The sequence below is a fragment of the Hypanus sabinus genome, chromosome 11, assembly GCF_030144855.1.
Source record: "Hypanus sabinus isolate sHypSab1 chromosome 11, sHypSab1.hap1, whole genome shotgun sequence".
Classification (NCBI taxonomy): Eukaryota; Metazoa; Chordata; class Chondrichthyes; order Myliobatiformes; family Dasyatidae; genus Hypanus; species Hypanus sabinus.
The window spans coordinates 63,096,349-63,108,969 of NC_082716.1; the positions used below are offsets into that span (position 1 = coordinate 63,096,349).

At 36.1% G+C, this 12,621-nt stretch overlaps 1 protein-coding gene across 3 annotated transcripts in view; it reads right to left on the minus strand.

Moving 5' to 3' along the window:
• dhx9 (DEAH (Asp-Glu-Ala-His) box helicase 9) overlaps positions 1-12,621 on the minus strand; it is an 87,471-nt gene that overhangs the window by 40,075 nt on the left and 34,775 nt on the right. For all 3 annotated transcript variants that reach the window (XM_059984486.1, XM_059984485.1, XM_059984487.1), the window contains 3 exons: positions 6,982-7,071; positions 6,182-6,343; positions 2,000-2,077 (listed from right to left, as the gene is read on the minus strand). In XM_059984486.1, coding sequence (XP_059840469.1) covers positions 2,000-2,077; positions 6,182-6,343; positions 6,982-7,071 — 330 coding nt within the window. The remainder of the gene's footprint in view (positions 1-1,999; positions 2,078-6,181; positions 6,344-6,981; positions 7,072-12,621) is intronic.

The window sequence follows — 12,621 nt, forward strand, 5'->3', positions numbered from 1 at the left end:
AATGTGTCTTATTCATCTCTTCTCACAGGACAACCTTTTCCCCCCAGTTAAGTCACTCATGTAAATTATGAATATCTGAGGGTCCCAGATTGATCACATTACTGTGGCAGCAAATTAAAGACAATGTGTCAGCCTGAAAAATGTCCATTAATTCATTTTCTTTATATTCTACTTCAACCAAAATCTTATGTATGCCAATGCGTTACCCGTGACCCCTTAGACATGTGTTTTAGGTGACACACTTTTCAATGATACCTTAGCATATCTGAATTTTTAAGATTTTATATAGTCCACACTATCTTGGGAATTTTGAAAAAATATCACTTATCAATCCACAGCTCATAAAACTGTGGGGCACCAATTCTGAAGTCCAAGGGATGTGTCAATTTTTCAATCTTCAACATCTCCAATATTCACTTGGTCTCTTTCAACATTTGCTATATTATTTAGCATATATAATTTCTTTCGATGTTCAGGCAAGCATTTACTGCACATTCCTTCTGCGTCATAATTTAATTTTCCTTTGTGTTCAAATAAACAAGCAAGAGATCTGAAATCTCTTTCAAATTTGTTAATTTACATAATTTATCTTCACATTCCACTTCATGGTTAATTACTGCTGTCTTCCTATAAAACTGCCCCCCCAACAGCAACCAACTTCAGAAAAATATATATCTATTCCACTGATATTCCTGCACCTTTGGACATACCTTTCATCAGAAGCAGGGGCAAGAACTAATACCATGGTCTGCAAATCTTACATCCTTATCCTATTCTGCAGGTTAATTTGAGGACCAAATTTCAGTAAATCTAGAAATGCTTAAGAAATCTTAAAACACTCCCATGCATCATTTGCAAGTTATATTAAAATCAAGATTTTCAACCATTTGGAAAAACACTAAAATGAAGATGTAACTCCTAAAAAGAGAGAGGATGAATGAAGAATATGCTGGCAGAAGACATGGATGGATCTCTATTGAATCACATTGACCCTAGTTATACAGGACATGGATGTTGTTGCTAAGGCAATGATTTACCGTGCATTTCTAAATGCCAGAGGGAAAACAATGGCATGCAATCTTCTTGAACTACCGGTAAATATACTCTCAGTGTTGCCTTATAGAAAGCTCCAGGTTCAGTCACAGTACCAATGAAAAAAAAACAGTAATATATTTCCAACTCATAATCTGCAGGCTGTGATGCTCCCATGTACCTTTTGCCTTTGTCCTATACCACAAACTTTGTGCCTAAAGAAACAAACTTCTCAAACTAAATGGACTGAGAACAATTCAGCCATGTTAAAATGTGTTGCCCATGTCAATGCCAGGTAATCCATTAGTTTTACTTCATTTGACTAAGTGACTAGTTTCCAAAGGTGGAAGGTTTCAAAGTAAGTGTAGCATCTCTTAATAGAATTCGGCATGATTTTGCAACATGGATTGTACCCATCTGTACACAAAACATATGAATTTATTTGCAGGATAATAAATTAACAAACATTTCACCATCATAAAATTAACAACAAATTCAGTTCTAGTTTAGAGCAAGAAAATGATTTATATTGTCCCAATGTGCCATTTACTGGATCAGGCAGCTCAAGATTTTGACAGCACAAAAAATATATTTCTATGTATCCAAATAGAAACTTGTGGGCATAATGTTCAAACATACTGATAATGAAATTATGTAAATATGTTAATAATCTGGAAACAGTATTAAGACTGAAGAAAGTAACAGATTTCATAAAATGATATTGATAGCACTTCTGACAATACTGCGACCATTCCAGAATACTATATAGTAAAATATCAGCGCAAAACCAGGTAGAAATATTCACAAAGGCCCGAGTTCAATCTCTGAATCAAATCTAAGAGTACTAAATTAATGCAATCTATTAACATGCTACAAAAGACAATACTTAAAGCTACCAAATGATTCAGTAAGTGGTCAGTATTTAAAAATACAACTACGGCAAGACATTTAATAAAAAGTTACATACTTTTTGCAGATTGCTATCATTCTGCATCTGATACTGTAATCCATCCTTCAAGTCCACACTGATTTGCTCTGGTGTTGCCTAAAAAATAACCATCACACTGCAACAGTTAGTTTACTAAATGACAAAAGAAATGTATATTTGAAAAGTGCCTTTTGTATTAATTTTTCACTCAGTCTCAAATGAAATCAATAAAAAAAACTACAAAATTGTTGAGTTAATTTTGCAATATAGATTTTTTTACTTTCAAAGGCAGGTGATATCCTTGGCTTTAACGTAACGTTGTTGAGTAGTTCCTCGTCAGATTTAACAGTTGAATGAAAGATAATCGTAATGTGTGGTGTGGCTTCAAACCATCCAATAAGGTAAAATAAATTCAATGAAACAAGATTGACAAATACTTTTAAGGATAGCAAGAGTGACAATGTTGGCTATTTTCAGCTGTGGCTTTGATTGTTCTGCAGAACAGACCATGATTTTCTTCACAATTTAAGGTAGTAATGTACGTTACATTTAATTACAATTGTTCGCCTTTATGGCAATAATCTCAAATTTTCCAATATAAAGAATGTCCACCTACCATAAAAAATACCTAATGAAATGCTGTACTTTAGAACCTACTCTCAAACTTCATTCTGCACATTAAAGTAACTAAATTAATATAGTGAACATTTTTTAAATCCAGGAATTCACATTACACAAGGAATATCTTGCATCATGAGTAGCAGTTTTGATTGGAAAATCCAAATCACACATTAAAGTCAATGCATTCTTAATCAAAGCCAGAGGAACACCACAAATGAAGGGGAGTAATTGAAGTGGAAAAGTTCCACGATGGCAATTAGCTGTGACCTCTATTGGACCACAGCTCAGATGTAGGTGATTTTTTAATTGTCTTTTAGATTTGTATGGGTAGTTTTGGGGACAGAGAGGAGATTGGGGGTGGGGGGGCAGGTTACTGTTTAGGGACAGGAATGTAGGGGAGATTAAAGGTCCAGCAAGTCAGGCGGGAGTCGAAGTCTTCGCTTCACATTTAGAGGGCAGTGGTGTGGACGTGGGGCATCTGAGATAAGATGCCCGACTGACCAAAAGTGGATGGAAGGCCTCCCCTGCTCCATCAATGTAAGTGAGTCACTGGCAGATTCCAGAGTCAGAGTTCCATGTTCTGATGCAACAAGTTCTGACAAAACCCACCCTGGTTCACAAATCAGTGAGACCAGAGCTTGAAGCCCAGTTTTTGGGGTCTTGTCATCAGTGTGTCCAGAATTTGAAGCCTAGCGTGTCCTGGGATTGATGCTAAGGATCAAGGCCCGATAGTTAAATCAGAAGTAGAGGCCTACTGGACGGAGCTGAGTTTTCAGATCTTAGCCAGTCGGCTGGGGAAGTCAAAATCTAATGTCTGCAGGCCGAAGTCAGAGTCTGCTGGAAGACAAAGGCCAAAGAGAGACAGCCTATACTGGGATTAAAGGACTGCGTACGTGCATGGATGGGAGAGAGGAATGGGGATTGTTTGTTTTGTTGCTTGTTGTGTGCTGTGTTGTTCTGCTTAACATTGTGGACATATTACATCGGTACCAGAATATGGTAACTCTTCCAGACTGCATCCCCAGCATACCCTCAGATGTGTGATTGTTTTTTTTATTCGATTTTTTAATACAGTTACATGAAATAGAATAGATGGAAGGGAGGGAGGGAGGGAAGGAAGGATAGATATTGGAAGATCCCCACATGCTCCATGGAACTCAAAATAGCTTTAATATATGTATTTGATTCTTTCCCCAGATGACTAATAACTTCATCTTTGGAGCACCTATATATTTAATCCTATCTTTTGTAAGTAAGGGTGCCAAATTTTCAGAAATATGTCATATTTATTTCTTAAATTTTAAGTAATTTTTTCAAGTAGAATGCAGCTAAAAATTTCATTATTCCAACGATCCATACTTAAGTATGAATCCGATTTCCAAGTAACTGCAATAGTCTTTTTGGCAACTGCCAATGCAATTTTTAAAAATTCTTTCTGATATTTGTTCAATTTAGGTTTCAGTTTTATCTCTTCAGTATCACCTAATAAAAATAATATTGGGTTATGTAGAAGTTGCGTTCTGATAATTTGTTCCAGTAAAACTCTTAAATTTATCCAAAAAGGTTGAATTTTAGCACAGGACCAAGTAGAATGTAAAAAAGTATCAATAGCTTGATTACATCAAAAACATTGATCAGATAAATTTGGATTTAATCTATTCATTTTTTATGGCATAGTATATAATTGATGTAAAAAATTGTATTGTACTAATCTAAGTCAGACATTTATTGTATTTGTCATACTATCAAGACATAGTCTTGACCAATTTGTTTAATCAATTTTAATATTCAAATCAGTTTCCCATTTTTGTCTTGACTTATGAATTCTTGGTTTAATTGTCTGGTTTTGAATCAAATTATACATACAAGATGTAAATTTTTTAATTTTTCCTTTTTGAATTAAAGTTTCTATTTCATTAGGTTTTGGCATTAACATTGCTTGACCCAGTTTAACTCTTAAATAAGCCCTTAATTGAAAGTAACAGAAAAGTGTGTTATTCGATATTTCATATTTATTCTTTGATCAAACGACATCAATATACCTTCAAAACACTCCTATATATCTAGTCCCTTTTTGAAAGCAGTTATATAAAATAATAGCAAAAATTTTATCTAATTGATTATCTAAATACTTACCAAATTTAATACATATGGATCAAACAGGATTTATTAAAAATAGACAATCGGCAGATAATGTAACTTGGTTACTTAGTATAATTCATTTGGCACAGAAGAGGGATGAAATGAGCGTGGCACTTGCTTTGGATGCAGTAAAAGCATTTGATAGATTGGAATGAGATTTTTTTATTTAAAGTATTGGAAAAATATGGGTTAGGAGAATCTTTTATAAACTGGATTAAAACCTTAAATACTAGTCCCAAAGCTAAAGAAGTGACAAATGGCCAAATTTCAACACCATTTCAATTAACAAAGTCAACTAGACAAGGCTGTCCATTATCACCTGCTCTATGTATTGGTGATAGAACCATTAGCTGAATTAATTAGAACCCATTCAGATATTATGGGTTTCCAGAGTTAATCGGGAGGAATATAAGATTAATCTATTTGCTGATGATGCTCTGATTTATTTAACAAAGCCATTGTATTTGTTGCGTAAATTATCTTTTAGGTTGGAAGAATATGGGAAAATCTTAGGGTATAAAATAAATTGGGATAAAAGTGAAACTTTACCCCTTACTAAAAGAGATTATAGTCAATGTCGACTAGTAACTCAATTTAGATGGCAAATAAATGGTATAAAATATTTAGGTATAACAGTTGACAACGATATAAAGAATTTATATAAATTATTTGCCATTATTGAATAATATTCAAGATCTTGATAAATGGATGATGTTACCAATAACATTAGTAGGTAGAGTCAATGCTGTAAAAATGAATATATTTCCAAGATTAGAGTATTTATTCCAAACACTACCAATAAAGTTGTGAGGAAGTCTCTTTGGAAAGGTAAGATGTCAAGAATATCGTTGGAAAAATTGACATGTATATTTGACCTAGGAGGGTTACAACTCCCAAATTTTAAGAATTATTATAAAGCAAATCAACTTAGATTTATTGCATCTTTTTTTGATCAAGATAAACTGGCATGGATTAGAATAGAGTTAGATAAGATAGGAGAAAATAGACCAGAAGACTTTATATATAAATGGGAATCTAAATGGATACGGGAAAAGAAAGAATCACTTATATTAAAATATTTGATTGATTTATGGAACAAGACAAATGATGATGATGAGATAAATCTTTACTAGCAAAGAGACCTCTAATTCAAAATAGACTCATTACTTTTACAATGGATAACCAACTTTTATATAACTGGTTTCAAAATGAAATGTGTGATTGTTAACAAAATGATGCATTTCACTGTATGGTTTGATATACATGTAATAAACAAACTTAAATATGGAGTCCTTTAGAGCGTGAAATAAATTATTACTCCTCATATACACAATCAAGTTATCAAATGTTGTACACCTGCCAATTCATTTATGGCTTTGTTTAAAAGCAAAAGACATTCTTTAATGGACATTTTCATTAGAAAATTACATATTTTTATAATGTGCATGCTTCACTTACAAAAGCAAGTGGGCCTTCATCTATATTGCTGCTGGTCCAAGGGTTCCAGTTCACTTGAGGAGGTGACCACGGTACAACTCCTGCAAAACTCTGTCGAATTGAGGGCTCAAAATGGGCAAGCTTTCCAACTGTAAGTGAAACTGGACTAGCTGGGTCTTCAGGCTATTAAGTAAAAGAGTTACAAATCAATAATGACAGTTTGACTTTAAATGCACCAAGAAACAATTTATTTTAAAAGGATTGCTTTGGGAAAGATCATCCATGGGAAATAACTATCCAAGAAGGTAAGGGGTTACAGTCATCAAATCTACGTTGCCTTTTGACACAAATAATGGCTCTAAGTATGAGTTATTACAAAGATTCACTAACTATTGAAGAATTCCAAACACTTATTTGGTAGTGATAGAGAACATAAACATATTTCTGATTTTAGAATAATCAAGGAAGCTGGAAACAAGATGGACAGTTCATGCAGAATACAAATTAAAAGTTCTACAATTAATTCAGCCTGAAACAACAAGCAGGTTTTGATGTACAAGTTCTGCTACAAGTACTTTATAGTTCTTCCCATCTTTCATCTCTGGCCATTGATCTGACTGATACCAGAAACCTGGAAGCAAGACTGAAAAAGCAGCATGTTGCATCACAGCTTTCACCGGCATCAAAAAATGATAGCTCAAGTCGATAACATAATATAGAAAGCATTGATATAATATTTTAATATTTTAATGCAACAAATTAGATTCTGAAGATGAGTTTTTATTCAAAGTGTCTATTAAATTTCAATTACTTATACTTACTGGTGGGATCAGTTCCAATCCCAGGTCAGTGACAACAGACTCAAGCTGGCATTCCAGATCTCCTGCAATATTCACCTCATATGGTTCCACCTAAAGAATAAACACTAACTTAAAAATGTGTTCACCTATCAAATGCAAAACAATCACAACTTGAAACAAAAGAAAAATTACATCCTGGAGTGTCACAGAGTTATACAGCAGGGTAACAGAGTCTTTAGCCAACTTGTCCATACCAGCCACGATAGCTATTTAACCTAGACCCAAGGCCTGTGTTTGCCATGTCTCTCTTTAATTTTTTTTCTCCATGTATTTGCTCAAATATTTTTTCAGCATTGTAATCGTATCTGCCTCTGAACCGCCATCTGAATGAAAAGATGCCTCTCAGGGCCTGCTTAAATTTTTTTCCTCTTACTTAACTCTAGGTTCACTAGTTTTAAACTCCCCTTTCCTGGGAAATAGGCTGATCACTCACCCATCCATGCCACACATCACACAAAATGATGGAGGAACTCAGCAGGCCAGGCAGCATCTATGGGAAAAAGACGCAGCGACCTTTCAGGCCAAGACCCTTCGGAAGGACTGGTCAAAGTATCCTGCTGAAGGGTCTCGGACTAAAACGTCAACTGTACTTTTTTCCATAGATGCTACCTGGATTTCCAGCATCTGCAAATTCTCTCTTCACTATACCCCTCATGACATTTTGTACCTTTCCAAGGTTACCCCTCAGCCTCCTACACTCCAGAGAGAAAAAAATTCCCAGCAAATGCAGTCCCTCTTTATAACTTAAGCCACCAATCCTGGGAACATCCTTGTGAACATTTTCTCCATCCTATCCAGCTTAATAACATCCTTCCTCTAGCTGAGTGACTAGAACTGCACACTATACTCTTAAACTAGATATCATCAATGACTTACAATGATTTCCCAATCCCTGTACTCAATGATGAATGTAAGTATGTAAGTACTTTCTCTCTTTTTTTCCCACCACACTGCTTACTCGTGTCACTGCTTTTAGGAAACTATGTTCCCGTACTCCAAGCAACAAACAAGATACTGAGGAACTCAACGTGTCAGGAAGCTTCTGTAGAGGGAAATACAATCAATATTTTGGATTGAGGCCCTTCATGTGGAGTTTCTCTCCACAGATGCCATCTAATCTCATCCAGTACATCGTTTGTTGCTTCAGATTCAAGAGTTTGCAATCTCCATGTCTCTATTTTGTTATCTTTACACAGAGTTCTCTCCATTCTGCAACACTCTCCAGAGACCTACTATTTACTGTACAAATATTATTTTAGTTTAACTTGCCAAAATGCAACACTTTGCACATGTCCAAATTAAGTTCCACCTGCCATGCCTTGGCCCATTTCTCCAGTTCACCCAGGTCCTGCTGACACTCTTGGATAACCTTCTTCATTGTACACTACACCACCAATTGTTGGGAGTCATCTGCAAACTTGCTAACCGTATTAACAAATACGAGATAATCTGCAGTTGCTGGACAGCCAAAGCAACACACTCAAAATGCTGGAGGAACTAAGCATCTGTGGAAAAGAGTAAAAGATCGACACAGTCAACACTTCCAAAGGCCCATAAGACATAAGAGTAGATTTAAGCCTTTTGGCCCATCGAGTCTTCTCTACAATTTAATCATGGCTGATCCTTTTTTCCCTCCTCAGCCCCACTCTATGCCCTTCTCCCCATAACCTTTGATGGTGTTTCGGGCCAAGACCCTTCTTCAGGACAGTATTAACAACCATATTAACAACATTGCTATCCAAATTGTTAATATAAATAACAAACTGTGAACCTAGCACCAACCCCTGTGGCACACCACTCGTCACAGGTATCCAATCAGAATAACAGCCACAACTGTCACTTTGTGTCTCCTTCCACCAAGCCAAATTTTTATCTGAATTGACTAGCTAATCTGCACCCAATGTGATATTCCAGACTAGCCTACCAAGCAGACCTTGTCAATGGCCTTGCTAAATAAAATCCACATAGACAACATCAACTGTCCTGCCCTCTTGAATCTTCTTTGTTACCAATGTTCCCTCTAATTTTTTGTAGCCAGTGTGCACAAAAATCTTAATTATGTGTGCACTGAATGCACACATGGCAGTTTATGTAGGTTTGCAAAATATTTGACATAAAACTGCACAGAATAACAACAAAATAACATACATATTTAAGTCACTCAGTTATCTTTTCTCTCTCCTGTCTTTGGCATTTACCCATTCTTTGTAAATTCCATCTAGACTAATAGAACTTCCATCCAAATGATAGCTTTTGATTCTCATTAACATATCCAAATAACATTCACCTAGACGGTTTCTCAGCATGTTTTTGAGTTGATTCATTAAGCTAAAACCTCACTCACAGTCCACACTAGACACAAGAAATGTTCCCCCAATGTCCATCAACTGTCTATTATAGTATTTTCAGCTAGAAAATAAGGCATTAACTTGTTCATCGCCAAATGCGAAGTCACAATCTGCAATTGTGGAGAAATCAAAAGCTGACCATTCTTGTACCTCATCTTCAGGAAACCTTTCTTCTAAATGAACACAAAGACTATTTATAGAAGTCAACAGCAAATTTGTAACTACTGTGACGTTTTCTTCACATTGTTGGCTTAGCAAAACGTTGTCACTCCATGAAACACTGTATCCCAGATACTGCTTTCTTATCTTGTTAATTTTGCCTCACACAAAATGAAGTGAATCAATCGGTGTCAGGCCACTCTTTTGCAGAATCTTGCACGGTGCAGCCAGTTCAAAGTTATCACTTAAAACCTGTAAAGTTTCTTTGTATATGATGTTTATCAATTTCTTGTGACAGTATTTAGCGACAGGATCATTTGACTGATCTTCTTCAAAGTACGTGATCAGTACCTCATAATTTTTTATTATTGCCTGCAATGCAAAGTGTCTAGATAACCATCTGCCTTCATTAAGTGGTCTGAATGTAACAGCTTCATTTTCAGAGGCCTCTGCAATTTCTTTAAATTCGCATCTTTTAACTGCAGATCGAGGAAACTTGTATAGATTGCTCTCATCAAAATTTCAATGTCTCTGATAAGCTTGAATCCTTTCCATGCATCACAAATCCCCAGATCTTCACGGTGTGCTACACAGTGTTGCTGAACTAAGTGTGGAATGGCCTGTTTAAGTCTTGCTGCAACACCATTAACTCTGCCCAACATTACTGATGCTCTATCAGGCGTAAACATCACCATTTTATGGTCAAGTATCTTCTCTTCATAAAACTGCTTGATCACTGAAACAACAGAAGCATCACACAACTGTAGCTGAACTATTCCACCAATAAAACGTTTTATAAACAGTACAATCTTTAGATCTGAATTTGAAATACAGAATGAGATATTTGTTGACAGATATGTCTGTGGTTTCATCAACTGCTAACGTGTGAAAATCTGCTGATGCTATTTCTTTAAACATGTCTTTTTGAACAATACAGTCCATAGTCTCTAGAAATTCAAATGCATAATTTTTGCTTCGCCAGCTGTCTGGGAGTTGAACATACTTTTCCATATGTCCATTAATGTGTTGAACTGAATGTAAAGAGTTATTCATTTTAACAGCTAACAACACACCGTCGATAAGAACTTTGATCTCCTCTGGGTTTGATCGTTTTCGCTGTTGTTCATCTGCACTCAACCGTAACACGCGTGGCACTCCTGTAACAGGTAATGACGGGTTCTGTTGCCTGAGCTTTTGTACACCATCCAAATGTGATTTACTTGCCAATGACGCTTCAAAAAGTTTCCAAATATCATCCCATTTCTTTCCATTAGCAAATTCTCCAGCAACTTTCGCATCACGACAATACAAACAGATAACTCCAGTTTCCAAATCATACATAAATATTTCTTGTAGCTGAACTTTCATGACCTCATGAGCTTTTGGTGCAGCAGTTTCTACTATTTTGTTAAGCCAATCAACTTTAAACAAATTCGCAGTTCTTCTGCACTTCACGCCCCCTTCACTTCTTTTGAATTTGACATAATTAATCAATACTTTTTTCAATAAAAACTTAGTAAGCTATCTACAGGATTTGAAACAGATCTTTGAAAACTTTATGACATGAACACTGTCTGCCAAAGATGGCTGCCGCTGTGATGCAGCTGTACAAATGGGAACAGGAAGGTGTGGTGACATAAATTAGTGATGTGCATTGTGGTACAGGTGGCTCTCGTTTTTTGAATGTTCACTTTACAATAGCTTGTTGTTACGAAAGACCTACATTAGTACCTGTTTTCGCTAACCAAAGAGGATGTTCGCTTTTATGAAAAAAGGACGCCTGCTTTATACATGTGTTCACCCCAAGAAAGACTACCATGCCCGTGAAGTCTTGTATGGGCAGTTGTGTGCGCATGCGTGTACATGTTAATAACTCATGGGGGTGATTTATAAGTTCCTGGCCTGAGGTAGAAGGAGATGAGTTATTAGCTTCAAACTTACTGCATAATCAAAGAGTTGACCTGCACATGCATGTAACGAGAGCTGTATGACTCATCTTCTTCTACCGTAGGCCACGAACTTATCAATCACCCATCTGTGGACACTTTCTGGAGGTCCAAGATCCGTATGCTCCATAACTGCTGGACTAAGTGTGTAAATGTAGGAGGGGACTATGTTGAAAATTTTCTAAAATTGACTCCTTCTACCTTAGGCCACAGACTTATCAATCACCCCTCGTATAATTAATTACAGTGAAACCCCATTATAACGTGATCGTTTGGGTCCATAAAATGTCACTGCAAAAAAAGCGGGGTCACACTAAATCAGGGTTCAAGAAAATCAGTGTTCAAACTGAACCAATGTTGACCTAACATCCTAAAACACCTCTATTTTTGTCCTATTTGTCCTGGTTTTTGCACATTTACCTTCTGGCAAGTAAATTACCTTTGAATTTAAGAATTCCGTGAATAAATCGTTGTTGTTATTATAGAAATTAAAACACAAATTAATTTTTAGTAAAGTTTTTTAATACACAAAACAATAAAAAATTCAAGAATATTAGTAATCATAATTTACAGTTTATTTCTTTAAAAAGTGATTGAGTTTTCCTTGCTTGAACGTAGCATGTTGCTGGCTCTGAGCGAAATCTAGAACGCTTCTGAGTTAGAGGCTTTTTATGTGGTTTTTTATATGTTTCTCCATTGATCTGCTGGTCAAACTTCTCAGTTTGAGCTTTGAAAATAGGACCGGAAATTGGAAGGCCTTCTGAGTGAGCTTGAACAAACCACTCATACAGGGAGTCATCGAGGCTAACATCTTTGGCTGTCTTCAGGTGTTTGGCTTTTAGCCCTGCTTCTTCTTCAACTTTGCAAAGCGACGCACGTAACTTTTCTTCATGAAATTTCCAGCCACAAGGTGTTGATTCCGGTATCCCAAGGTCTCGTGCAACTCGAGTATGACTTAGTCTTGATCGCGTCAAGTGCGTGAAGCTCATCTTGCACAGAAAAGATATTCTTTTTCTAGCAGTTTGTTCCATTTTGAGCAAAAACACGGTCCAATGACTCACACAAAATGCTGGTGGAACAAAGCAGGCCAGGCAGCACCTGGTTGATACCTTTGTCAGGACTAACGGAAAAAAGAAATAGTAAGAGAT